General features: G+C 43.9%; 1 protein-coding gene across 3 annotated transcripts in view; it reads left to right on the forward strand.

Annotated features, from left to right (window-relative positions):
* The window catches only part of LOC119125370 (voltage-dependent T-type calcium channel subunit alpha-1I-like), a 67,261-nt gene that overhangs the window by 15,996 nt on the left and 25,659 nt on the right, over positions 1–25,606 (forward strand). For all 3 annotated transcript variants that reach the window (XM_037255787.1, XM_037255790.1, XM_037255789.1), the window contains exons 2-8: positions 836–1,097; positions 14,593–14,704; positions 17,660–17,793; positions 20,352–20,449; positions 21,859–22,018; positions 24,889–25,237; positions 25,331–25,423. In XM_037255787.1, coding sequence (XP_037111682.1) covers positions 853–1,097; positions 14,593–14,704; positions 17,660–17,793; positions 20,352–20,449; positions 21,859–22,018; positions 24,889–25,237; positions 25,331–25,423 — 1,191 coding nt within the window. In that variant the 5' untranslated portion in view covers positions 836–852. The remainder of the gene's footprint in view (positions 1–835; positions 1,098–14,592; positions 14,705–17,659; positions 17,794–20,351; positions 20,450–21,858; positions 22,019–24,888; positions 25,238–25,330; positions 25,424–25,606) is intronic.

The raw sequence follows: 25,606 nt of genomic DNA on the forward strand, positions 1-25,606 counted from the left end.
ATGCTGGCTGCCTCATTTGGCTGCAAGTTAAAAGCAAGTGGACTCCCGAGCTCAATATGTTATTTTGCATCCACTCAAGCTTCAGCTGCTACGTCCGACTGGTTTCACGTTTGGAATGCTAGCTAGGGCCACGATCCAACAGCTTTTATTTGTCAGTCTTACGTTTACTACCGTGGGTTTTTCCTCCCTCCCATTTTTTGGGGCTCGTATTACTTGTCGCATTATGTCGTCTATATATTGGAATTAATGCCATGGTGCTTTCCAAGATTAAAGAGTGATGTCATGTGGGCGCGCTAACATCAGCTCTCACCTTGTTAATAATGTTAATGCTGGTGTGCAGCTTTTGTGAGCCTTTAAAACATCCATAAATTCATTTGCTTGGCTTATTTACCTTGCTTGCGCCCATGTCTTTGAAGCTTAAGAAATGCCCACTAACTGCTGCTAAATTGTTTTCGCCGCAGTGGCTTAAAAGTAAATGACACTTCAGGACTCCTACTGCTGTTGGGGAGCGAAAAAACATTCATGTAGTGATTAGGCTGAATAAGTACAAAGGTTGCTAGAGAGCATGCATAAAACATTATTCACAGTTCATCGTCAATATAGTCTTCCAATCATTTTTAACAATTCAACACAAAACAGTAATTAAACAAAAATCATGACATAATGCTATTATTGTCTTTGTATTTTATGAGTCAAAAAATGAAGAGCGGTCCTCTAGCCAGGCTTTGTAATGGAGTTCTACAAGCTGCCTTTCATCACAGTTTCTTGCCAATAATCAATATGAGCATTCAGCTGAAAATGTCATTTCCTTAACCTGGCTCTCGTCTCTTCTCAGAGCTCGGCTGGGTCGCCATGACGAGCGAGGAGTGTCCTGCGCCGCTGGGGGGCATTTCCTCGCCAGGGCATGGCGCCAGGGAGTACGGCTCGGCGCAGGCTGATGACATCATCGAGGAAGTGGGTCCAGGTGATGAAGCCAGCATCGGAAGTGACCTGAGCACGCTTGTGGTGCCCTTCCCGGAGCTGGCGCCCGTGGTCTTCTTTTGCCTGAAGCAGACCACCTGCCCCCGCAGCTGGTGCATCCGTATGGTTTCCAGTCCATATCCTTTCCTTCGCTGGTGGAAATGCTGCTCTTTATTTGCACTCAGGGATGCTCGTGGAAATGTTCGAATTTTGGTTGTCAGCTGTTTTGAATGGCAACTGGATTGTGATGCCGGCGGTGGTGTTGTTTACCTCAAGCAAAGAGCCGCCGAGTAAGCGTTTTTGTCACTTGGAAGGAGGACATTTTGAAGGCCAACATTCAGGCCTGCAGTATTTAAGCAAATTGTTACAATGCAGGACAAGTATATCAATCACAAAGTCTTTCATTATTGTCCTTTTTTAAATCGCAATTATCAGTCGAGCCTTCAAACCCACTACACTGATCAAGAAAAAGACACCAAGAATAAGTGAATCGAAACGGCTGATATCCATAAACGATAACATTAACAATTCCTTATTGACCAATCGCCGCCCATAAATAAGCACGAGTACAATGAATCCTCTTAAGTCAATGCCTTTCAACTCATGCACGCTACGCTCGATAAACAGCCGTGTCGTACGTACGCAACGGAGTCCGAGTGACACCGAGCCGTGCGTTTGCTGACCGAGCTGGCGTTGGGACTGAAGATGATCCTTTCCCATCAGGAGCGCGCCAAAATCATGCTGAGCTGCCGCATTGTGCGTGTGCGCATCCATCACGGGAATGTCACAGGACACACGCAGCTTAGCATTTCCCTCTGTGGGTTTGATGCCGTTTGTCGTTGAGTAGTTCAAGAGGCTCTGGACAGAAAAGAAAAAAAAAAAAGTTATGTAATGCCATGTGTGAACAATAGCACAGCCTTTGGAGGCTTTTTATTTGATTTGATTTGCTTCAAGTGAGGCCAGCCCCAGCAAGTGAGGACAAAGTAAGCATATATGCCATGACAAGATCACATGAGGTTTGTGAAATGTGTTTGAGTGAGTGCGCGCGCTTGCTGCAATGTGTGTTTAGGAGAGGGGTAATAAGAGGCTGTTTGGCCATCTCTTGGCAGATCAATAAATCTGTCCGCCAACCAGTTAAGAGGGGGCCTTCGGTCTCGCACGCACGCACGCACGCATGCACGTCTCCAATAGTCTCCCACGCCTGCGGCAGAGCACCTGGAGTACTGTTGCCGCAAGCCCTCCGTCATGCGCCACTACAGTATTCTTTCCCGTTACAGCACAGCACAGTACAGTACAGTACACTTCAGGACGCTCGATTAGGTATGCTTGCTATTGCGGTCATTAGCTCCACTGAAATACTGTACTGCTATATTTGAAGGCATGTGAAGTGGTGGTGAATGCTTCATCATAAGGCCATTCTGGGATGAAAGTGAAATTCATGCTAATGACTTTGCAGCCGTCGCTGTAGAAAATCGATAGCGGTGATTTTTTTTTTTTTTTTGAAGCTCAGTGTTGACCGATGTGGCTCTGCTTGCCGTCCTTCCTCTCCCCCCCCCGTTCAAACATGAGTGCAGCTGAAGCCCCGATCATATTTATTTCCTCCCGCATTGCCTTCTTTCTGTCTTTCTTGCCCTTTCGCTTCCATTTTTTTTTTTTTTGGTACCACACTAGTTGTCTTCTTTGATTGGCTCCTGCGGTGTTCATGCAGAGTGACCGGCCTCTGTGGCCCGTGATCCTCTCTGGCCTTGACAGCTTGTTATCTCCATGGTGACGGATGGCTGAGGCGTTGCCGTGCCTGGGTCTTAACTAGTGCTGGGGATGGAGCACACACCTGGGACACATCATCCACTTTGGCTCACCTTCCTCCTCCGTTTGAATACAATCTCCTCGGGTAGCTTTCTTCAGACTCGACTTTGGAAGTTTTTGTTCAAAATGGCGCCGTGGAAGCAGGTTAAAATTTGATGATTGCCAATCTGCTAGTAGAAAGCGCAAGCAAACGTTAATGAGCCACCGCCAAGGATAAATAAGAACCTATTAGTATGATTATGCTTCCCATTACTAATTATATTCCAAGATGCAATCGTGGTCTTCGGCGTCCTTTTTTGCACCCTTGGCCCTTCTCCCTCTTGGGTAGACCAAAGTACATGAACGCATGTGAGTTGGGAGAGGCGCACTGGTGAGGAGATGAGGGCTTTCAAGTGACTTTAATGAGTGTTGTCGCGGCAGGCCTCGGTGCTTGCGCACTCTGGCCGACCTCGCTCACATGTGGCACTTTTAAGGCACTGCCTCTGTAATGAGCATGTGGTCTGTGTGTGTTATGATAGCAAAAGCCCCACACGACATGAATAAGAGTGATGTTATCTGACGCTCATTTCATTTTATTTACGCCGTTAATACATAATCTAACGCAAAAATTAGAATGGAATGATTGCAATATTTGTTTTTTTATCTCGGAGAATTAAAAAGTGGTGGGTTCAATTAAAAAGAGAAACGATTTCATTTTTCATTCTCCAATGAGCTTTGCTGCTAACTGAAGGCGAGGCTGAATTTATTCTCTTTTCTTTTTTTAATTATTTTCCCAGCCACAAACTGCTGTGGTGGTGGTCTGGAGGTCACACACTGTATTGAGGAATGTTTTTCAATCCGTACTAAGCTAATTTGCTAATTGCTTTAAGTGCTAGATTGTATGCATCCAATTGGATTTGTACTCGAATGTATTGTAGCGAGTTTTGTCATGCAAAGCAGTGAGCTACTAGGAAAAATTGGAAATAGACTCCAATCATCAATCATGATGCTGTGGCAAAAATGGCGGAAGTCAAGCGTGTAGGTAATGCCTTACAAGGAACAATAATGGTGGTGGACTTACTTGGAGTCGTGTTTTTGTCCAAAACAAACACGGGGCTGTTTCTCTCTGCTTTATGCTGTTTCCTTTATAAGATCCTGGAGGAAATTGAATTAGTCTGCCTCTATAGCTGCAGAGTAGTTTATATTATCTGTTGTTCACAAATGTTTTCACAATGAGTCATTGTGCACAGTGCCTTGGTTTTGTTTTTGGTTGTTTGTAAGTGACCATGACATTTTCATGAATAACGTATTCTCCTGCTAAAATGCATTCATGGCAGGATGGAAAATAAAAATGAGTTAAGACTCAATGCTCAAGCAAAAAATATATATATATTTGCTTTTTCTCCATCAGAAGAGAAGCCAGATTCTCAAAGAATTCTTTTCCCAAAGCTGCTCGAAGTTCTTGTTAAAGCCTTCTCTCGCTGTTTAACACTGCAAGGCAGATAAAGTGCTAAGGACTCATTCCAATGTGACAGCTCAGTCTGCCTTCACTTTGTCGAATAATATTGGTGTTGCGTGCGCATTGTGCAATGTTTTGCTTCCAGCTAATGCTGTGGAAAAACTGACAAGCAAACAATAGTTGCACGCTTAAACAAGCCGGGCCGCGATGATTATGACTGCAAACAAACAGCAACTCCCATCAGCCGCAACATTATCGACATTGTAATGAGATCCAGCAGCAGCAGCAGCAGCAGCAGCAGCAAAGTTTGCATTTTATTGAGAGCTATTTTACACTTGTAGTCAGTGACCGTGCAATGCTTTCCTCACTTGACTGAAATCCAAAAGTATCATAAGTCTCACTGGGATAAGAAAGATAGTCAGTTGGTGTCGTAAAGTATCTTATGAAGTACATGAAAACGTGCAATGGAGTAGAATAGAAATAATATTGGTGAGTTCATATCGTTCCAGTGATGGCAATTGCTAAGGCCCCGTAATATTTGCATGGGGTTTGTTGCTGGGCAGAATTCGTAAAGCAAAGTCATTTGTGCCACACAAAAAAGGTCACTGCTAGCCCCGCCTACTTAGCTATTTAAAAAAAAAAACAGGTAGATGCTTCAAGATTATAAACAATTATATATTTATAATTTATCAAAACAATGTTGTTGTTTTTTTGGTAAATAAAAGAAAACACATGCCCCTAAGGTGGATGCAACTGAGCAAATATACATCATATGAAATATTTAGTGTTTATAATTTGGATGAAAAAGGAGGAAAAAATTCGAAATTAACTATAGAAAAAAATACTAATAATAAAAACATGATTTTAACTGGAATTGAAATTGTGAGTATACAGTAGCTTCAATAGCGTTTCACTGTTCAGCTTTGTAGGAAATGCGTGAGCTGTGTGAGTCATTGGGGGATGTTTATGAATATTCTGCTTTTTGATTGATCATCAGAATGTTTCCGCGAGATCCATTTGGCCACTTGCAGCACCCGCTTTGAGGTCCACCCTTCTGTAATGAATACTTATGAGTGCATTAGCAGACCAAGAAGACTCATTACAATATCAAGGAAAGGAGCACATGGCACACGCTTTCATGGCTTTTGAGAAGAGATTTTTTTTCCCCTTTTTTTGTCGGGGTCCTTTGCCGCTCGCGATATGAGCGTGTCACGCTATGAACGTCTGTGGAACAATTATCCCAATCTCAAATGCTTCACCGATGCTTTACCCACGGAGGGGGCAATGCTCGGGAATCCTGCGGCAGCCTTTCTGCATCACGGCTTCTCCTGCTTCCAGTTTGCATCAAGAACTTTGTGATTCACTCTCGCACAGCTGTCATGTGTGATGGTGCCCTCGCAGCATGTTCCGGAACGTCACTGACGTACTGTATGATGGGCTGCAAACCATGTGGCTTGATTTGACATTGATATTTTCCAATCCCAAATTACCGTATTTTCCGGACTATAAGGCGCACCTAAAAACCTAAAATTTTCTCAAAAGCCGACAGTGCGCCTTATAGTCCGGTGCGCCTTATATATGGACCAAATTCCTAAATTTAAACTGGCCCGAAGCATTGTGTCATGAAATCAATCATAAGTGGCCCGCTGAAGACTATGAATCATGAATCAAAAAGACTATGGATCATTATTTTGTGATTATAAAGTAACTTGTTGCGTCTGAAGTTGAAATAAAAAAGATAAAATGGAGAATGATTTGATTTGGTTGAAAAATCTGACATGATGCATTAATGGTGCGCCTTATAGTCCGGTGCGCCTTATACAAGGACAAAGTTTTAAAATGGGCCATTCATTGAAGGTGCGCCTTATAGTCCGGTGCGCCTTATAGTCCGGAAAATACGGTAACTGAAAGGGATGATGGCCATTAATGTGCGGGTACGGGGAGCAGGAGTTGGAGATTGCTAGTTAGCACTCTCCCTCAAAAGGCAACTTGGGAGGGAAGGAGGGAGACGAGTGAACTCTTGCCCAGTCCCTGTCAGCACAAAGGACGTCTGGTGTGTGTGTGTGTGTTAGCGTGTCATAAGTTCACGTGTGTTGTCTTTTCTTGTCCTGACAGAGGAGGAGAGCTAGAAGTGTCTAATTACGCTGGTGACTGCCACTTTGGACCTCTTCTGAAAAGAGCGAGGTGTCACAAAGCCTCGATTTAAGACTGAGATTAGGATGAAAGAACCAAAACAAAAATCGGAGTAACAAGAGGGACGCTAAGAAGCTGGAGCGAACCAAACTTAAACAGATAGATTTGGTAATAAGTGCAGACACCTTCCCAGACCTCTGACATGCGAGGGATCGATTTATGATGAATATCCTACCGACAGTTAAATCAGAAAAATCTGAAAATACTCTAAAGTCAATTATTTTGCATAGCACTTGGGGAGGCCAGCATATTTCAAAGAGGTGGCAGTGCCCCCTCTAGCTCCGCCCGTGCAGAATAGCAGAACCAATTCCTACCTACTTGTACCTTTCTTGGCTTGGTGGTATTTCAAAAAAAGACCTTGCCCTTAAGAACATGAATTTGTGATGTACACTTCCAACACCTTCTGCTACAATATTTCCTGCCTTTTGTCCAGTGACCCTTTTGCTCTTCTTCCTTTCGCTCTGTTACCTCCACGAGTTGCTGGCAGAGACGATAGAGAGTGGAGTTAGGTGTCAAAGAAAGAAAAAGGGCTTATGGTCTAAGGTGAGGAAAGAGTTAGCCACCACCGCAGACCTGCTGCAATGGACTGCTTTGTCACTGTCAAACACACACACACACACTATATATAGCTCTCCTATATAAAACACACATAATCCCAGTTGTCACTTATGTGTGACACATATATGGCTCACGGTCACCCCAAATCCTTTCTTTGTGTTAATCATCTCGAAATGTGCAAGGCATATATAGTATGTGTCAGGGCATAAGCTTCAACTTTTCTGACCAGTGAGAAAAGCTTGAGCATGTTGCGTAATGTTGAAACTTAACTGTTGATATGTGCAGCTTAAATGAGCCTTGCAGCTTAAATCATTCAACATCAGCTTTAAACTTACAAGTAGCTGAGCTGGTGAGTTTCTTCTCAAAGTGTGTGTGTCCGGTAGAGGGTCGCCATGTCAAGCAATCAAAGCCTCGCTCAAAGTGAAACCAGCTTAGGTGGAAGGAGACAAAGAAATAGTAGCGTGCCTGCCGGTCAGACATTTGATCAAATGGTTTAATGAGCGCAAATGGGATAGCGATTCGGAAATGGAGTCTGGCTTTGCTTATTTCCAGGCCCAGTCTGCGTGAGGGAGGCTGATGGCGTCTCTACGCTGTCACACTCTTCTTGTCTGGTGACTCTGAATGTGTGGGAGCATGACCATGTCATCATTTTACACTCTCTGCACACAAGCAGAGGAGTCTGCAAAAAAAATACAAGTGTCAAACTTGGGAGTTCAAGTAACCATATGCTGCATTGCGCCTTATGTGTGTGGGAGGGCTTGCTTAAAGAAATGGCAGCACCAGTTGATTGGAGTTGCAAACGTATCAATTATTCAGAACTCATTCATGATTGATGATGATTGATTATAGTCATGATTGTCATTTTTACCTCCGATACATGAAAAAGCTAAGTCCATTTTTTGAGCATCTCGGGGCATCAAACACAATTTATCTATCTATCTCTATCTATCTATCTCTATCTCTATCCATCCCTCCTCTCGCTCCACCAGTGTGTTGATTTTGTTTATTTCAGTCTTAAACAAGTCACAAAGCTTCTTTAAGCCGTTGATGCGGTGACCACCGACATACACGTGATCGTCTTTAATCCGGGAGACATTCCCGATTAGTATCTCAACCTAATCACATGATAAAAAGGTTATTTATCGGAGCTCACCAAAGCACCTGCCGTCCTTAAGTAAAAAGCTACACTGTTTCTCCAGCAAACGAAAGTTGACACGGCAATTTTGCGCAAGTTAGTTTCCTGGCTGGGGATTTAAAAGGAGAGTGAGCGTGAGAGTGTTTGTGCGCGACTGCGTCTTCTCTTGGCTCTATTCCCAGTTCAGGAAATGATAGCGAGTACTAAGGCAATGAACACTGATCTGTGAGTTACAAAAAAAAAAAAAATCAAGACTAATCATTTGTTATTTGATTGCCCAGTGTGTGTTGTACTACTATCGGGTCAGTTTGACATACGACTTGTTTTCTTCCGTCTGACCTTTATTTGTATTGGAATTGAGGGTGCTACATCTTTTGTTATATTCATCAATAAGTCCTGGAGATGCTTTTTTTTTTTCTTTTGCACAGGGGCAAGATGCCTTGACCATTCTAGTCAGTTACTGTCATGCTTGAAAAAATATATCTTTGTTGTTTGAGCATATCAAATTTATGTTCCTTGTGTAATTCTTCCACATTTGAATCCGTGCATTCTTTTTTTGTCCTTTTGTCTCCTCCTGTGTGGTGAGGGCATGTGATGGTGCGTGTGTGCGTGCGTGCGTGCTTGTGCATATTGAGCTTGCCTCTACCTGAGCTTGCCAACATGCAGAGCTGCGATCCCACAGAGAACAGTCTCTGTCAGGCCCTGTTAATATCAGCGAAAGCATTTGAGCTGCAACAACTGACCTTGGTAATGCTTCACTTAACCACTGAGCTCATCTAGCCTATTGCCGTCTTTATTCTCTTTTCATATGCTGTGAAAAGTAGACACCAGGGAGCCCTAATATACGCCGAAAGAGAATTGTTTGCACCGCACGCTAACTGTACTTTTCCAAGGTCTTCTTGTGTCATTGACTAGTTTAAGATATGAGATGACTTTAGATTATTTTGAAGCTAACCATAAAGTCTTCATATAAGAAATGGTCTTAAATGGCATTGTCATGCTCTGACTGGGCTGTGTCCTCACAAACTCTTGACATTGCCTCAAGGGAGGATTAAGTCCAAAAGCAGCCAGAGGAGTTTGAGAGGCCAAGAGAAAAAGATTGATAAAGCCTTTGCTTGTTAAACAACAAAACAGATGAGGTGATGTTTTGAGCCCTTTTGTCAGAATGTTATTTTCCAGCAATGATCCAGTTGCTTAATTGTCTCACCTTTTCGTTCACCCGTGATGCTTACATAACCAGATCACAAAGGTGATGTCACGAATGTTATCATCTGCTTGTTAAAATTAATGGTGTGGATAATTGATATTTCATTACTACTCATCCTGTTGATGTTATACGCTGAGGAGTCTGACACTTGATGATCACGACACTATTTTCTCATTTGTCCTTTGAAGACAAGCGTGAACTTGGCAAGATCCGCACTGTATAGAAAACGGGGAGCGAGCGAGCGAAAGCATCTAGCATCCGGCGTCACTTCATTGTTCCGCCGGCTCACGGTCGCAAAGTGCCATTTGCAATCTTGTTGCATAATGTCATCTCTGAGATCATGTTTGGCAACCACCGGCCCGTGACCTTTTCCTCTATTTTTCACCATTTTGCTGGCCGACCGGCCGGCCGGCCACTGGCAATGGCCCGTCTACTTTTTATAATCATCGTAATGAAGAAGAGCTGGAAGGCAAAGTGAGAGTTATGCAAATTGCTCGTCGGGCGCTTATGTTGGCGCAAGAGGAAATTTGTACCGCGTCTGCGACTCTTCAGGAAAATGTTGCAGAGCGAGAAGACAGAAGGAAGCGGCTCGAAAAATAAAACACGTCAAGCGCGCCGCAGTTTTTTGCGGGGTCACGCCAGCGGCCTTTCGTTAAGGTCTTGACTCGGCTTGTCATTCTGCTTCGTCTGCGTCCTCGCCGACTCAACCGAGCATGAGGAACGACGAGCAGAGGGGACGTGGGGACAAATTACTGGCTCTCCCGTGTGGTGTGGTGTGTGTGTGTGTGTGTGTGTGTGTCTGTAAAAAAAAAAAAAAAAAAAAGAAATCCAGGTGTGTGTGTTATCGGATTGGGCTGCTGTCAGGTGGTGATTAATAAAGACAGAAACATTGGCTCCTGGCGTGTTGACATGCTCATAATGGACTTGCCAAATTCTCCAAGTAGGCATTGGCGAGGATGACAAAAAGTTATTCAAGCTTGAACTATCTGCCTAAATTCAAAAGGCAATTCATTCAGTCCTGTTTGCGCTTCATCTCAATGTTCTAATTTAGTCTGAGCTTAACCTGAAGGTAGCCATAGAAAAAGAGGTCAAAGTGCATTATTGAGTCACTTGCAGCGCTCACGGATTAAAGTTGTCGTAGTCTGATAAGGACAAATGGTGAAGGGCTAAAAGTTATTTTGCTGACACTTTGGCCAAAAGGCCAGTGCGCAAAGTCAAATTGCAAATGAATAACAATCCCCAGGTCAAGCTAAAAAGCACTTAACGCTTCAGCATTTCCTTTTTCTTTCTTTTAAGCATCACTGTATCCAGAGTGTTTTGTTTCTGAGCTGGCGGCCATCAAGATTTTCTGGAGTGAGCCGACGGAGGGAAACGTATTGCTGTTACAAAGGTCAATGTAACACACATATTTATATCAAAAGCAATACTTTTGCTTTGGCCTCCAGTAGTGGAAGAGAAACGGCCCTTGTCATGTTGTTTTTACCCAAGTCATTTCCTTGCAGTTGACAATACTGGCGTTTTTAATCGATGCAGCTTTTGCGCTTTCCCTGAAATGATGACCTCATTGTCTTTAATAATATGATTGAAGCCATATTTCGAGAGCGACTATAACCTCAATGACAACAATGATGTCATTAGCAAGTTTTGTCTCGCTCTAACACAAAGTCACTCCTTGACATTTAGCGCTACTCTCAGATGCCGTGTTTGTCGTTTCCAAAGGAGAGCAAAAGCATTCCGGGACCTGTCACAGCTCCCGAACGCGCGAGCCTGTGTGGTGCTTCTAAAGCAAAGGTGAAAATGCATCCCTTGGTAGCAGCCAGCGCCGCTTGACAGACTTGAAATGTTGGCCACGTGACTGTGGTGCTGTATTGTGCTAATGTGGGCTTACAGCTCTCCTCCAGTCAAAACCAGCTTCGAAGCCTTTTTTAACGTGCAACGTGGCCTTGATTGAGCTCCTTTGTTCTAGTAACCACTGGAATCAATTCCTCCACTTTGGCAATGAAGGAAACTCACTTTATGCCAGGGGGGTCAACCTCAGGCCCCCGGGCCAAGTTTGGCCCGCGGTGTCATTATATTTGGCCCGCGGACACAAATTGTGTACAGACTTCATGTGTCAATACAAAAATTGCTAATTGTCTTCACATGTTACTAGCAATTCACATTCATCTTGTCAAAAATGTATACAGTTTTTGCTCTGATTTCAAAACGGCCGATTTATCTGTTTATCCTTCATGCATTTATTTGGGTTGAAATACACACTGATAACGGTTCTTGTATCATTTTATATATCTTCTACTTTTTTGGTTTCCACACCAGAAGGTTGCTTCTTCACTATGTGGGGTCACCTCTACACACACGCATGTCCTCTAAGACTGTAAAGGTGGATTGGCCTGCTCCGGCATGATGTATCGGCTCTACAAGTGCAAAGCCGTGCGGCTAAGTGATGAATGAGGAGCGTTAACGCATTTAAGTTGACTCAGGGGTGGTTATTTGTGATGCTTATAAAGTCCTCGGCGTGCTTTTGCGTGCTGAGAATTTAACGCGTGGCACTGACGTGACTTTGTGCGCGTTAACACGTCGGGGGTGATTGGGCAAGATCCCAAACAGCAGGCGCTAATGTATGTGTTCGTTCCAACAGATTGTCCATGCTGTTATGCTGCGCATGATCTTAAAATTGATTTTTTTTCCTGACATGCAAAATTGCTGATGTAAGCATGACGCCTTATAGATAGCGACATGGCCGCAGGGATTTTTTATTTTTTTTTGTAGGGCCGGTGAGCATGAAGCAAGAAGTCGTCGGCATGGTCCTCTCGTTGAGTTTTCATCTTCTCACTCTCCTTTCCTCTATGTGCAATTCTCTGACCCCGTGTCCAATCCAAGCTAATGGCTTGTGTACTCTCGCCGGTGAGCTGGCAAATTCTCCACTCTGAATGTGTTTGCCTTCCTGTTCCCATCTTTACCTACTTGCCCATGCAAACTTTTCTTTTTCAATATTATACAACCAATTGCTTAAATGTTTCTTTTCACCCATGCTAACCTTTGCTGGTCTACCACATTCTTTTACTTTGCAACACCCGTGCTATTCTACTGACTCATGTTATACTCTTTATTCACACACACGCGCACACGCACACACACACACACACACACACACACACACACACACACACACACACACACACACACACAATATGTATTGGATTTTCTTTCCAATAGTGTCTGCAGTACATTCAGCTTCACTTGCTGCGGCAATGTACTGGAGCAAGGCACCTGCTGTGCTGAGCTGATATGAGGAGAGAGAGACACACACAAACACACACACTCACACACATTGCTACATTCCAAATGCTTAGATACGGCTGGAAAAAAATGTAATTTGTAAATGCAGACATGGCTCCTAACATATTGGCAATTGTGTATAATTTCCAAGTGCCTGCAGAGAATTGTGCGAATTACTAAAATCATGTGGACAGCCATAATTGCCTCACACAGTTTGTGTTGTCTCAATGTCTGAAGGAAACCCGCAGAGGTTGTATTGTCTTGAAGCACACTTTGTGCGCGTGCGTACGCGCTTGCCTTTGTGAATTTAGTCTTCCAAGTGTGTATTATTTGTGCTTTGATGTGGAAAAAGTCAATAGGCCGCCTTTGACATGTTTTCCAATACAACAGCACTTCCCCTATTTTCCGGGAATTGGAATACATTGACAGTAGCCCCGACGTAAACTCTGTAGTTTCTCATTGAATTATTAGCCAACTTGTGATTTTTTTGGGGGGGTTTCTCCACACTGCAGTGTTGTTTGAAAGCTTTCAAGATCTGCATGTCGGGTGTAGCCTGATCCACGCACGCAGCCGCAGGACGACGGCTGCCACCTCCCAAAACCGCCTTGCCGCTTGAGCTGCCAACTCCATTTGAACACTGTCACTGGAAAATATTTCAATACGCAGTAAAGCCCGCCCGGTCTGAGATATAGAAAATGCACCCAAGTGGATTTGAATTTGCCAGCAGAATTCATTGGGCTGCCTACAGCTGTCTCTTTCGCTCCCGCCCCGCCCCGCCCCGCCGCATGTCATGTTTTGTTGACATTTTGAGGTGAATTCAATTAAGTGTTTGTTTTTTGTTAGTAGTTTGTGATGTCGTTGCAGCGCAAATACTTGAGCTAACGTAGCAAGATTTCAATGCATGGGTTCAAACCCAGAATGATGATGTCATCTTTTTTCCATCCGCTTGTTGATTGGACAGAGCAAAACTAGCAAAACACGCAGGTAGACATTATTAATAATTTAGCATCTCTGGTGAGTATGATGTGTATTTAATTCTAATTGATTACATGTTATGGGAAAATATTGATTCTGATGACGATCATGGCCTGCTGTTCGATTGCTTTTTTTGGTATATTTCAGATTTATATTTGTGATATTGATCGCCATGTTGTGCCACCATGACTGAAAACAAAACTACTGCTCGTACTTCTGAAATAGAACATACACATTTAAAATGGCATTCTTTTTTCTCTTTAAATTTTGTGAGAGCGAACCTTGTTGAGCTTCTCCTTCCAACTGCTTCTTTTATCGCAACCTGCCGAAGCACTTTTCAGTGGAAAATGAAATGAAACACACCCAGCTACTAAATTGGTTCATGCACCATTGCCCCCCATTTTATTATTGTGATGATTAGAATAGCTTCTCCCTCCCTCCCTCCGGCTCGCCGACATCAAATTGAAGCTCTTTGGTTACCTGAATGCACAACGGGCCACAAAAAAGAAATGACAACACCAAGTGGGAATATTTTGTTAAAAGGGGAGACATGGAGTGTTTGCTGCTTGGAAAGCGGCAACGTTGAAGAAAAATAGAAGCAAAAAAGGAGTCTTTGATAAGAATCTGTATTGACAGCGAACAGCAGGCGTACAAATTGTCGGTGACGGGATGGGGAGCTCTATAAGGTCTATATAAAGAAGAGGTGATGAAGACAATATGTTACGCTAACAGGTGAGCCATCTCAGTAAATAATTGAAGACGAGAGATTTCTCGTCTCTTCCTTTCATTTCTTGCTGGTGTCACTCTGGTTTAGTTTCTTGCCAACATGAGAAGAGCCTGACATGAGCAGACATTCACGCGTGTGCTGGAATCAGTTGGTTGTCATGTGAGTCAGCCGCCCGGGGTCTCAATCTGGGGGGGGGGGTCAATATGACGAAGGACCTCAAATGGGTGTTTTGTCATCTGTTGCTGGGTATAAGGGCCCATGTAGTTGAAGATGTCTAAAAGTTGTCCCATCCTTAACTCCTTTTTTGTTGATACATGGTTCGAGAGGATCAGCATCATGGTCATCTTGCTCAACTGTGTGACGCTGGGAATGTACCAACCTTGCGAGAACATCGACTGCACCTCAGACCGCTGTCAAATCCTCCAGGTAAGGCGGCCATCTTAATACCAAGTGCTAGCCATTAAAATGTCAGTAAGGATTTCAGTCAAAATTACTCTGTTGTTGTTTTTCTGCAAACTAGGCACCCTTTCAAGTCCAAACATGATTGCATTTGACTGTGAACGTCTTCACGTTGAATTATACTTTGCTGCTTTGGTGATCCATCTTCCTGCTTTAAGCCTGTGTCTTTTCCAACTTCCTGCACAATAGCGCCTTTGCCTTTTTCTGGCCTTTGTTTCTCTAACAAGCCTTTTGTTTCCCCAAGAAGTCGGGGTGCCTCTTTTTGTGGCTAATAACAACGGCAGAAGATTTTGCTGACAATGCTTGTGTGGTTCAGAACAAGCGTTGCCCTCGCAAGCTACTTCTAGGAAACAAACTTGCGACTTTGGCAAAGTATTGATTGTCCTTAACCAACATATGAGTTACAGAATATGCTTGTTATACGCTCAGAGGGGTACTTTATAATCATTTTTCCATTCAGGCTCCAAATCATTTTTTATTTTTTTTATTTTTTTAAATGACTACTTGAGGGGAAAGTATTTTTCAGTTTTTCAAAGGTTTTTAAATGTTACTCTTAAGCAGTCGAAGGTCTTCTCATGCTTTCTCTGTCATGTTTTACATGTTGTCACTTCATTGGAAAGCGGATTTAATGCCTGATGATTTCTTTTTTTGCCCTTTTTTCTGCTCCTATTTGCATGCGAGTGTGAAATCCCTCCTCCGATTCATCTCGACTGTAACTCAAACGTTTGCGTACGGCACCATGCAATATATCTTGGTGTTTCACCATCAAAATGCGAGTGACCTACTTAGCACATCGTCTCCTTCCATTCCCAAATAGAAGCATATGAGGTAGCTTCCGCAGCAGCTCGCGTTTCACATCATGAAAGGGCCCTTGACACGTAACACCCTCGCTCTCTTTACAAATCATGTTGATGATTAAACCTGATAGGCTGACTGAAAAAGAAGCGAGCGCCGGTGACAAATAGCTACGATGAATTCATTTCGCCGGCGCAACGCAGCCAATGTTGAATTCCACGTGAGGCTGGCGGGTTGCATTATTTATCAAAACGTCATTTAAACAGCTTATGAGACTCGTCCTCTCGCCGAGAATCTAATCTGGAAGCTCTGCTGATGTCTGACTGCCGTCATTTGATTGTATCCCGTTATAGTGCTGGACACAAATGTAGAAAGTCTATTATACACTGGAGGAGTCCTGTAGGGTCCAATTTGATTGGAAGTATTTCATTTGCATACAGAGAAAAGGTACTTGACATCCTGGTGGCTTCTATGATGACAAACTTTTACAGGTGTCTGTTTGTAGAGGAGGAAGGACACCTTGTTGAGAAATTGACCGCCGGCCAGTATAAAGTCAGTCAGCTTCCAGGCTTGTTTGGTGACCATCTGGCAGTCGTGCTGCTGCTGCTGCCGCCGCCGCCACCAGACCAGACAACAGCAACTGAAACTCCAAATGCTCTAAATTGAGATGATGACTGAAATAAGTTGAATTTTATGCAATTGATGAAGACATTTTTGGACGGAAGAGCAAACGGTAAAAAAATAAAATAAACAAGCTCCAATTCCTCATCCATTACAGACCCAACTTTAAATTGTTTGTGAGTACTGAGAGAGGAAGAATTTTCTCCACATGAAGCATCTAACTAGCGGATGCGTCCACTTTTCTCTCATCTGTGTTGTGCGTCCCGCTGTGGGCTAGCATTGATGCTTTTTGTTTGTCATTTATCTTCTGCCTGAAACCTTCCAAAGGTAATAAACGTAAACTATTTGTGGGAAATGCTTTTCCCATTGCAGCATGTGTATTGGCCCGCCCCATTTGTTGAGCCCACAAACTCAATTTTTGAAGCATTGGTGCTGCTTTCAAGCTACGCTCACTCAGTCGGCCCCATATTTTGCCTCTTTTTGCGGCTTAAATGATGATGGAAGCAGCCAGCTATTGAGAAAGAAGGTTCAAACTGGCACCATCGGAGTGCTAATGTCTCCAGAGATGTGCTTACTCAAGCAAACTTTACTGCTGGCATTGGGTCACTTACAGAATAGCGCCCTTGTAATCTCAGCAATTCATTTTTTTTTTTTTTTTTTACCAAACGTCAGGATGAAACTTTTATGTTACAATTGCAAATTTCTCATAGGTGAGTGAGAACATGATTGTTTTTTTGGTCAAGTCAGAAAACAATCCTTGCAGGGATATACTGCCACACATAAAAAAAAAACCTAATAAGATATTTATCAAAGACTGGGTTTGTGTTTGGATGCCACACAGCCTGGGAATTGAATAAAAAATAAAACTGTCATCTTCAAAAAGCCAAATAGTTGGCATATCCCGCAGCCTGCTGGCTACGACTGCTTCCACTTCTCAAATAGAGATTCCCTTGAATGACTTACAGTATTAGTAAGGCTGCAAAACAGTCATACAGCCCAAAGCCTTCCATTTTTTTTCATCCCCCTCCAAAAATAACAATAGAGGGCTAAGTTGGTGGTGCACAGTATAATAACAAGTGGAAATTGAATCGCACGCTATATTCCTTACTGCTTTTTTTTTCTTCATATTTTCAAATCACATATTGTCATTTGTGGGTTGTTATATTGAGCAGTTAACGATCAGCGGTGTTTAAAAGACAGTCGGGCGGAAATAAAAAAAACAAAACCTGTAAGGCGTGAAATGGCCTTAAAATTGCCTTTTCAAGGTGGAAAATTGCTCATGGATTGTTTTGAGACCTTTGAATTGAAAAAGGGTCAAAAGTGAGTCGAAACACATTTTCCCCTTGACCTAGAAAATGTCTTGCAAGGATGTCTGGGTAAATGACTTAGTCTGCAGAACACAGGCAACTTGCGCATCTTTTGTAGAACAACTGAAAGGTCTTCACCTTTTTTGCGCCATATTCACTTCTTTTATCCAAAATGTGATTCTATTTTTCTTTCTCCCAGGCCTTCGATGCCTTCATCTATATCTTTTTTGCACTGGAGATGGTGGTGAAGATGGTGGCTCTTGGAATCTTTGGTCGTCACTGTTATTTGGGAGATACTTGGAACAGGCTGGACTTCTTCATTGTCATGGCCGGGTAAGCGAAACCGTGCACGGTTCCTCTAGATTCCCAAATATATTGTATATATTGTTGTTGTTGTTTTTAAGTAAGACTAGCCCTGCCTGTCATTTGGAAATAACAATGTAAAATGATGCCCTTTCCAGTGCGACGCCAAAAATGCTTCAAAGTGTGTACGAAAATGTGTCAGAGTAGCATAAGTTAGCATATGTTAGCATGACTGATTAATCGCGGTTAAACACCAGGCAAGGTAGTGTGAGGCAGCTTGAAGGAACATTAGTCTTCATTTGAATTGCAACAGTTTATTTTGTGTGGATTCCAAATTGCCCCAAAGTGTTTTTGTCTGTAGTTACAGCAAATTACTCAGCAAAATGATTGAGTTGCTCTATTAGTCTGTCAGGTTCTACCTGGCTTTCTTTTCTTTGGGGAGAGTTTGCGCTGTTGTACAACTGCGGATCCTTTCGATTAGCATCCGGCCTAATTACTGAGGGCAAGTTACCTTACCTATGGGGCCGGGCCAAATCTCGGTCGGTCGGCCGTCTGCTATTAGCTCTTTTTCCTCGGGGTTACCGCCTCACGCTCCTGCCATAATCTTTTTTTTTTTTTTCTTTTGTCTAATACACTATACACATCAAATATGTTTTATATCCCGAGCTCCCACACTAGCCCCGTTCAATAACCTGAGAAATGAGACTTACTTAAGAACTCCAAATCTTGGGGAATACATTGAGGTTAGCACTTTATTTTCTCAGGTAGCAAGTATGTTTAATGCAAATGATGCAGGAGAAGTGCTTTGTTCACCGATCAACTTGGATGGAAACGTTGAAGCAAGCACATTGCTAATTTGACAATTAAATCCCCGCAGCTTTGACATTTTGCGTCTTAAGGGCTTCTTCTCGGCTGTCAAAGCCGCATCTCCTGCCTGGGTCTTCTCCACTGTAGCTTTCTCCCGAGGCTATTTTTTTCTCTCATACTGTTATGAACATACACACGCTATTAAATAAAAGGCACGAACACCGACGCCGGAGGCTTTTTGGCTCGCCACTAATTACTTTTTCGAACGTTGTGGCCTGATACAGCATGACACACGTACGTACACACACACATGAGGATTGTGACACTCTGGCAGAGCTGCAAAATTTCATTAAGCCAATTGGAAGCCAGTTGCAGCGGGATCATATTTTATTATATTTGTGTCGCTAGCAAGACGGCCAGTTTGTTGTTTTGTCCTTATTGGAATCTACATTCAGTTAGTTGAGCACAGATATGATTGTATTTGAGGTGGGTAGGAAAAGGTTGGCCCCAAAACACACGTTAGCTCTTGTTTAGTGGCTGACATTTCCGTCGAGCTGCAGTGTCACATGCGGCGGAACATTTTAGCGCAACGCTAGGACGTGAATGTCGACACACTCTCACAGGGAGTACTTGAAATGCTAATAAGGAAGTTTTACTGCATGGGAGAATCAAAGAGCTAAAAAATAAAGCATTGTCAAAAATGATTTTGATTGAATTCCCTCAATTGCATTTCATCAGGTGGTTGCACAAAACAAAATTGTTACATTTTTAAGTCGACTATAGCTCTACTTCAACAAATGTATTTGGAGCCAAAGGATGATATTTTGCGTAACCACTTGATGAAATAAAATTGTGAGTCATTATTGAGGCAGATGAAGCAAAGTATTTAGGTCAATGGAAAACTTTTACCTGAAGATGGAATTAATACATCAGAAAGATAAGCAGTTAAAGTAGTCCAACATTGTCTGCATTGCTCAAGGTAAACTAAACTTGACTCCCCAGACCCAAATCTCAAGTATCCCTTCATCAAAATATCTCTTCCAAAATATTCCCTGAAAGTTTGAAGAAAATGGGTTGCGCCCAGCGGAGCAGCACCAGCCCAAATGTTCTGTGGTCCCTTGGCTGGCTGGAGGTTACAATTAGTAGCTTGAGCTGCTGCCTGTCGGCCGTGGGCTACAACACTTCAACCCTGCTTGCAGCCGCGTCAGCAGCTGTCAACTTGATGAGTCAATGCTGAAGGGAAAATTGCACAAGCAGGTTGCTGTGTATTGTCGATGATATTAGCTCGAGTGTCGGCGAGATGATGCTGCTGATGCTGTGGAGTGGCATGGCGTGGCAGAGGGATGATGATGATGATGCTGTGGATTCAAGTCGAGCAGTCATTCACTGGTTGAAATTCAGCTAAAAAAAAAAAGCATTCCTGAAATCTACAGCCGTGTTTCAAAGAGCTTCGCCATGCTGCGAAAACTTGCTAACAGATGCCAGCCTCTAAGTGAGCCGCAGCATCCTGCAGGCAACATTTGGAATATGAAGTCATCCTTATTTTTTATTTTTTTCCCTCTCCCCTCTCTCCCTCCTCTTCACCTCTCTTTCATGTAATTGCCTGTGGACTGCTTCTCATATCCAACACTGCCTGGACAGGTGAGATTAGATCAAAAGGATGACCAATGATGCTGAAACCCAAGCGGGGGATCTTTGGTCCACCTGGAGCAGCGCTTTTGTCTGTTTGACATACTTTGACAACAAGAAGATTAAAAGTGTGCTTGATTCTCTATCTACAGCATGGTGGAATACTCTCTGGACCTGCAGAACATCAACCTGTCAGCCATTAGGACGGTGCGAGTTCTTCGTCCCCTGAAAGCCATCAACAGAGTGCCAAGTGAGGCCATTTTTTTTGTGTATGGCGCTAATTTAAGGATGAACCTAGTCTATATCTTGAGGAAAATGCATTTATCAAAAATCACAAATCGTAGACCGCGAGTCACAGCCTCACCAAATCAAATGCTTTGATGGACTAAGTCTTCTACTTTCATCTAAAACTTTGAGACGGGTAGATTTCATGATGCGCCTTGTTGCAATTATCAATGATCTACGATCAAAATGATATTTTTCATTAAAATGAGGCTTTAAAAATCAAGCTCTTCTCTCTGCTCTCAAACCACAGCGGGCTCAACTGTCAATCAAATGCAATACACGCTACCAGCTAGTTCACGAGCTAACCGATGTAGCAATACGTGGAATATTGCGGTTTGTTTCGAGTGACCCCGCGCGTAATTACTTTGCCGTGACCCGATTCCGTCCTCTATCCGTGACCCCATTAGAGGTGAGGAAGCGGGACGGCTTCACACAATTTGTTCCTCGTTTTCCTGGCTCGCTGTGCTTGTGTGCAACCTCACGCACCTCAATTTGTCACTCCCCCTGACAAATTGTCCGATAAAAGTCCCTCGCAGTGAACTCACAAGTTCAGTGGATGGGAAGTAGGTACAGTACCGCCGGCCCGCCTGCAACCTTGGTGGCACTGAGGGGAGAAATGACACCTAGAAAGAAAGAAAGTGCACTCGCGTTAATGTGTTTCTTCAAAAATGTTTCGCTTTACATTTTCCCCCCTTTTCTTTCTTTCTTTCTTTTTCTTGTTTCAATTGGCGGCGTTCCTTCGGGCCATGCGTCATTCTCGTTCACCGTCTCTCAATCTCACCCTCTCCTCACCCAATTAGGACTAATGGAACTTCGGTCTAATGACAAGGCCCCTTGGGAACAAACACATTTAGACTTGCCGCTAGCTGCCGACACACACACACACACACACACACGCACGCGCACACTTGCACATGCAGACTCGTACACAAGCAACACTTTGCTTAGGGAAGACAGTTTGAAACCTTATTGTCACGCCGTATGTTATTTACAACACGTCTGATCAAATTTTAGCCTTAAAAAAGTCGGCGCTCTCTACTTTGTGACTGAACTGCAGGCGTCGTCTGTAAATCGTGTCAACTTGTGAGTCATTCCGGCGGCATTGTCTCATTTCTCAGCTTCTCACCTGCCACTCACGGCTTCTTCCGAATCAACGCGCGCTCGCGTCGCTGACACATTAGCCTACCGTCGAGCTGTTACTCACTAATCACAGCACGGCCCTGAAAAACACAAACAGGCATTCATCAAAGGCAACAGAAGTGATTGCAAACACGCTGCCGCGTCTTTGGCTTTCAATCACTGCTCACATATTTAAAGGTGACATTTATTTTGACCTCGAATGACCTTTGAATTGTGTTTCTTCCGTCACGCCAGGTATGCGTATCCTGGTGAACCTGCTGCTGGACACTCTCCCCATGCTGGGCAACGTTCTCCTCCTCTGCTTCTTTGTGTTCTTCATCTTCGGAATCATCGGCGTGCAGCTGTGGGCAGGGCTTCTTCGGAACCGCTGTTACCTGGAGGAGAACTTCACCCTGTAAGCTAATCTATGTTTTGTAAAGCGTCACTGCTTTCTCCTTGCGCCGGCCGGCCGGCCTTCCAGGAACAGGATTAGTTTGCCGCGGCATGCCTCCATATTCCCACCACGCCACGCCTGCCACCTGTCTGTGTCACAGTGACATTCACCTTGTGCGTCTGAAGGTTTGATGACCTGAAATTCATTCTGGCTTCTTTTTTTCCATGCTGTGCTGGCACCACCACCACCACAACAACAAAAACCAAAGCACATTGTCCATGCCGCTTTGTTTCTTCTGCGGTAATGCTGATACAGCGAGTGGTAATGACACTTGTAATAATCAGATGGGGAAGCGGATTTGTACCCGCCCGCCCGTCTGCTTGGTCCTCTTAAAGCTAAGTGCTGAAATTGACTGAAGTGAAACCTCTTCACTAACTTAATGAGCCAACTTGATCCAGTGCAATTTTGGTTGCGCTTCATTTGACTCAAGAGGCTTTGGAGGTTTCTTTTTTGGGTTATTTCTGTTGTCTTAGTTGTCCGGTAGTTAGTTTTTATTTCTCTTTCTCGCACGCATTTGCTGACCAGTGCGGGCTTTTCAATTTAATGAGACGGACGCGTTATTAGCGTAGGAGAAGTGTAATTTTGCATGGAATTGAAACCTGCAGGGGAGAGAGCGAGCGAGCGAGAGTGTGTGTGCGCTTGAGTGCTTAATTAGGAAGGTGCTAGTGAGTTAGCACTTGAACGCTATTATGCTAAGTAAAGAGCTAATGTTGCATCCCTGAGAGGCAACAATGGAGTGTCGCAGTCAAGTACAGCAATCACTTTGCCGTCTGACACCTTCTGTCCCTTGGCCTTAACGCCTTCCGGTCTGCGCTCCTTCCTTAGCTCTCCAAATATTATTCTTTTTTATTATTCTCACTAATATGCCTTCCATGACAAAAATAATGATTGAATTCCATTTCCAAGCCAAAGTCTGGCGCGTGTCCTCGCATCAACTTTGGACGAGTGTTCCTTGTCGTTTTCCGACATTTGACAGCTGCTACTCCTTGATCCCTCTCTGCAGCTCGCTCTCCATCAGCAGGTGTGTTCTCAGTGTGATGCCAGACTTTTGTCAGGGCCACGCTGCGCAATGCAGACTCACCAGCGGGGGCGGGCGAGGGGGGGGCAACAGACTTCATTCATGCTCTCGTACTTTGACGGTGGCTTCTCTTCTCTCTGTTTTCCTTTTGTTCTCCAGTCCCGGTCTCATTAACGCATGTTGCGTCGGTGCTGCAAAACAGCTTTGACGAGAATTGTCATTGCTTGGTAAGGACTGTGAGGCCACGGCCTGTTGTTAACAAACGCTCGGGCTCTAGTTGTGATGCAACGGGCACGCTTGAAATTGGCGCATCCCCCGGCTGCCGCTGCAGTAAACGCATTGGCGCTCATGTAGGCGTGCACACCCTTGGGCACCTATTCATAGCGCGTAGAATTGCTGGCGTGCACGCACGCTGTTTGCCTCTCAGCGAGCCTCTCTTCAAGCACACCGAAAAAAAGGGAGAGAGGAAGAAACGCATCAAACCTCAGTCCCCCTATTTTATTGACCGTAAATTTTGAGTGCATCTTTTGTGCTCCGAAACGACATCAGGAAAAGGTGGAGGGAGCTTGAGGTGTCGGTCGCGATGGCCCTATGATGGCTCCTGGAAATGACCTCCTTCCTTGAAGTGAGGGTGATAAAGGGCAGAGAAAAAGAGAGCTATTTTAGTATGTGCCCATTTAAAGTGGCACTAAGTGGGAAATAGTGGCGATCATAGTGCACCGCAATCATTTTGGAGTTGGGATGCAAGGAGCAGCTAAAGACTGCCTGGCTGCTTATAGTAGATTGTCAATGGGTGAGGGGATGGCTAATCTGTTTTTCCGCTGATTTCATGCTCGGGCACACACACTTACGTAGTATCATATTCACTTTCCACATGACTTAGTTTACGTGATGACACTTGTCCCTTGTCTGCTGCGTAAACAAAGCCATCTACAATTTTGCGCTTGTCATTTGATTTATTAGCTTCGCATTTTTTTATGGCTAATATTTCTGGTAGCAGAATATCTCTTAATAAAGCTGATTTGAAGTATGTGTAAGAAAATCTAATCAGTTCCCATTTGACATTCCAAAGCTGCTTATTAGAATCACATTTGATCTGAAAGGGTGATGTCGGATTATCTCGCTGTTACAACGGCGGTCAAATGAGGTCCTCTGGTGCAGTGGAAGGAAGCACACCAGCATTTGAATAGTTTTGCTCTTTCTGACAAAGCCATCATTGTATTCAATCAACAGTCCTGTTTTTTGGAGGTGCACAAGCATGTGACGCTCAAACATGGCCAGACATAAGGTCACGCCATCATGAATCTGCATAATTGTTAACAGATCCATTCAGATCCTGCTTTTCTTTTTTTTTTAAAGTCGATTTTCCGACATAGTTTCAGCAAAGCTTCAGAAGCCAAGCTGACTGTTCTGATTTTTTTCTTCTGTTTATTATGCTGCTGCATGATTCAGTGGCACTGCAAGGCCAATGAAGACACTTGTTAGTCCCATCCGGGTCATCCAGTACTCGAGGTATTCTGCCGAGCTGACCTCAGGCTGCTTTCTCTTCAGGCCCTTTTGTCATGTAGTGACCCGACACGTGATGCCTTACCTGTATTGCGCACTTGTCAGCATGCTTTTGCTTTTGCTTTGCTTCATCAGCTTTAGATCTACTTTGCAAGTTCACCGCTGGGCCAGGCTGTTTTCCCTCTTTCTGTCTCTCACACATTTGACACAAAATGGTATTTTATTGCGAGCGATAATTCGTGAGCTATAAAAATGAAATCCATTCCAATCAATTGCTTCCCTTCCCTTGCTTTGCTATGTATGTCAGCTCTTCAGGAATGACCCCGCCACCTCCGTACTACCGACACGAGGAGGATGACGAGCGGCCCTTCATCTGCTCGCTGGCATCTGACAACGGCATCATGTCATGCTCGGACGTTCCCGCCAGGCGACAAGGCGGCCAGACGTGCTGCCTGGACAAGGAAGACGCGCTCCACAGACAAGCTTTGGGTCTCAACCCCGAGCCCATGGGGAACGGCAGCGGCGCCAGTGATGCCGTGGGCCTGTGTATTAACTGGCACCAGTATTACACCCGCTGCCACACGGGAAGCAGCAACCCCCACAAAGGCGCCATCAACTTTGACAACATCGTCTATGCCTGGATTGTCATTTTCCAGGTTTTTTTTTTTTTTTTTTTTGCTAACCGACTCTATTTACGTTGCCTCTACTTTTTCGTTTCCGACTTTGATCCTTCTGATGTTTCCTCATAGGTGATCACTCTGGAAGGCTGGGTGGAGATCATGTATTACGTCATGGATGCCCACTCCTTCTACAACTTCATCTACTTCATCTTACTCATCATAGTAAGCATTGGGATGCATGTGGAGTCCGGTCGGTCGCTCTCAAATACACTTCTTTATTTGTTATCAAAGTGTTTTCTGTTGGGACTTGAGTGCTGCCATCCATATTATTGTTTTGTTTTTCTGACATTGCGTTAATGAAGCTAGAAAAGACTCAGCACAGAGTGTGCTACAGACTTTAATAGT

Source organism: Syngnathus acus, chromosome 8, assembly GCF_901709675.1.
Source record: "Syngnathus acus chromosome 8, fSynAcu1.2, whole genome shotgun sequence".
Lineage (NCBI taxonomy): Eukaryota > Metazoa > Chordata > Actinopteri > Syngnathiformes > Syngnathidae > Syngnathus > Syngnathus acus.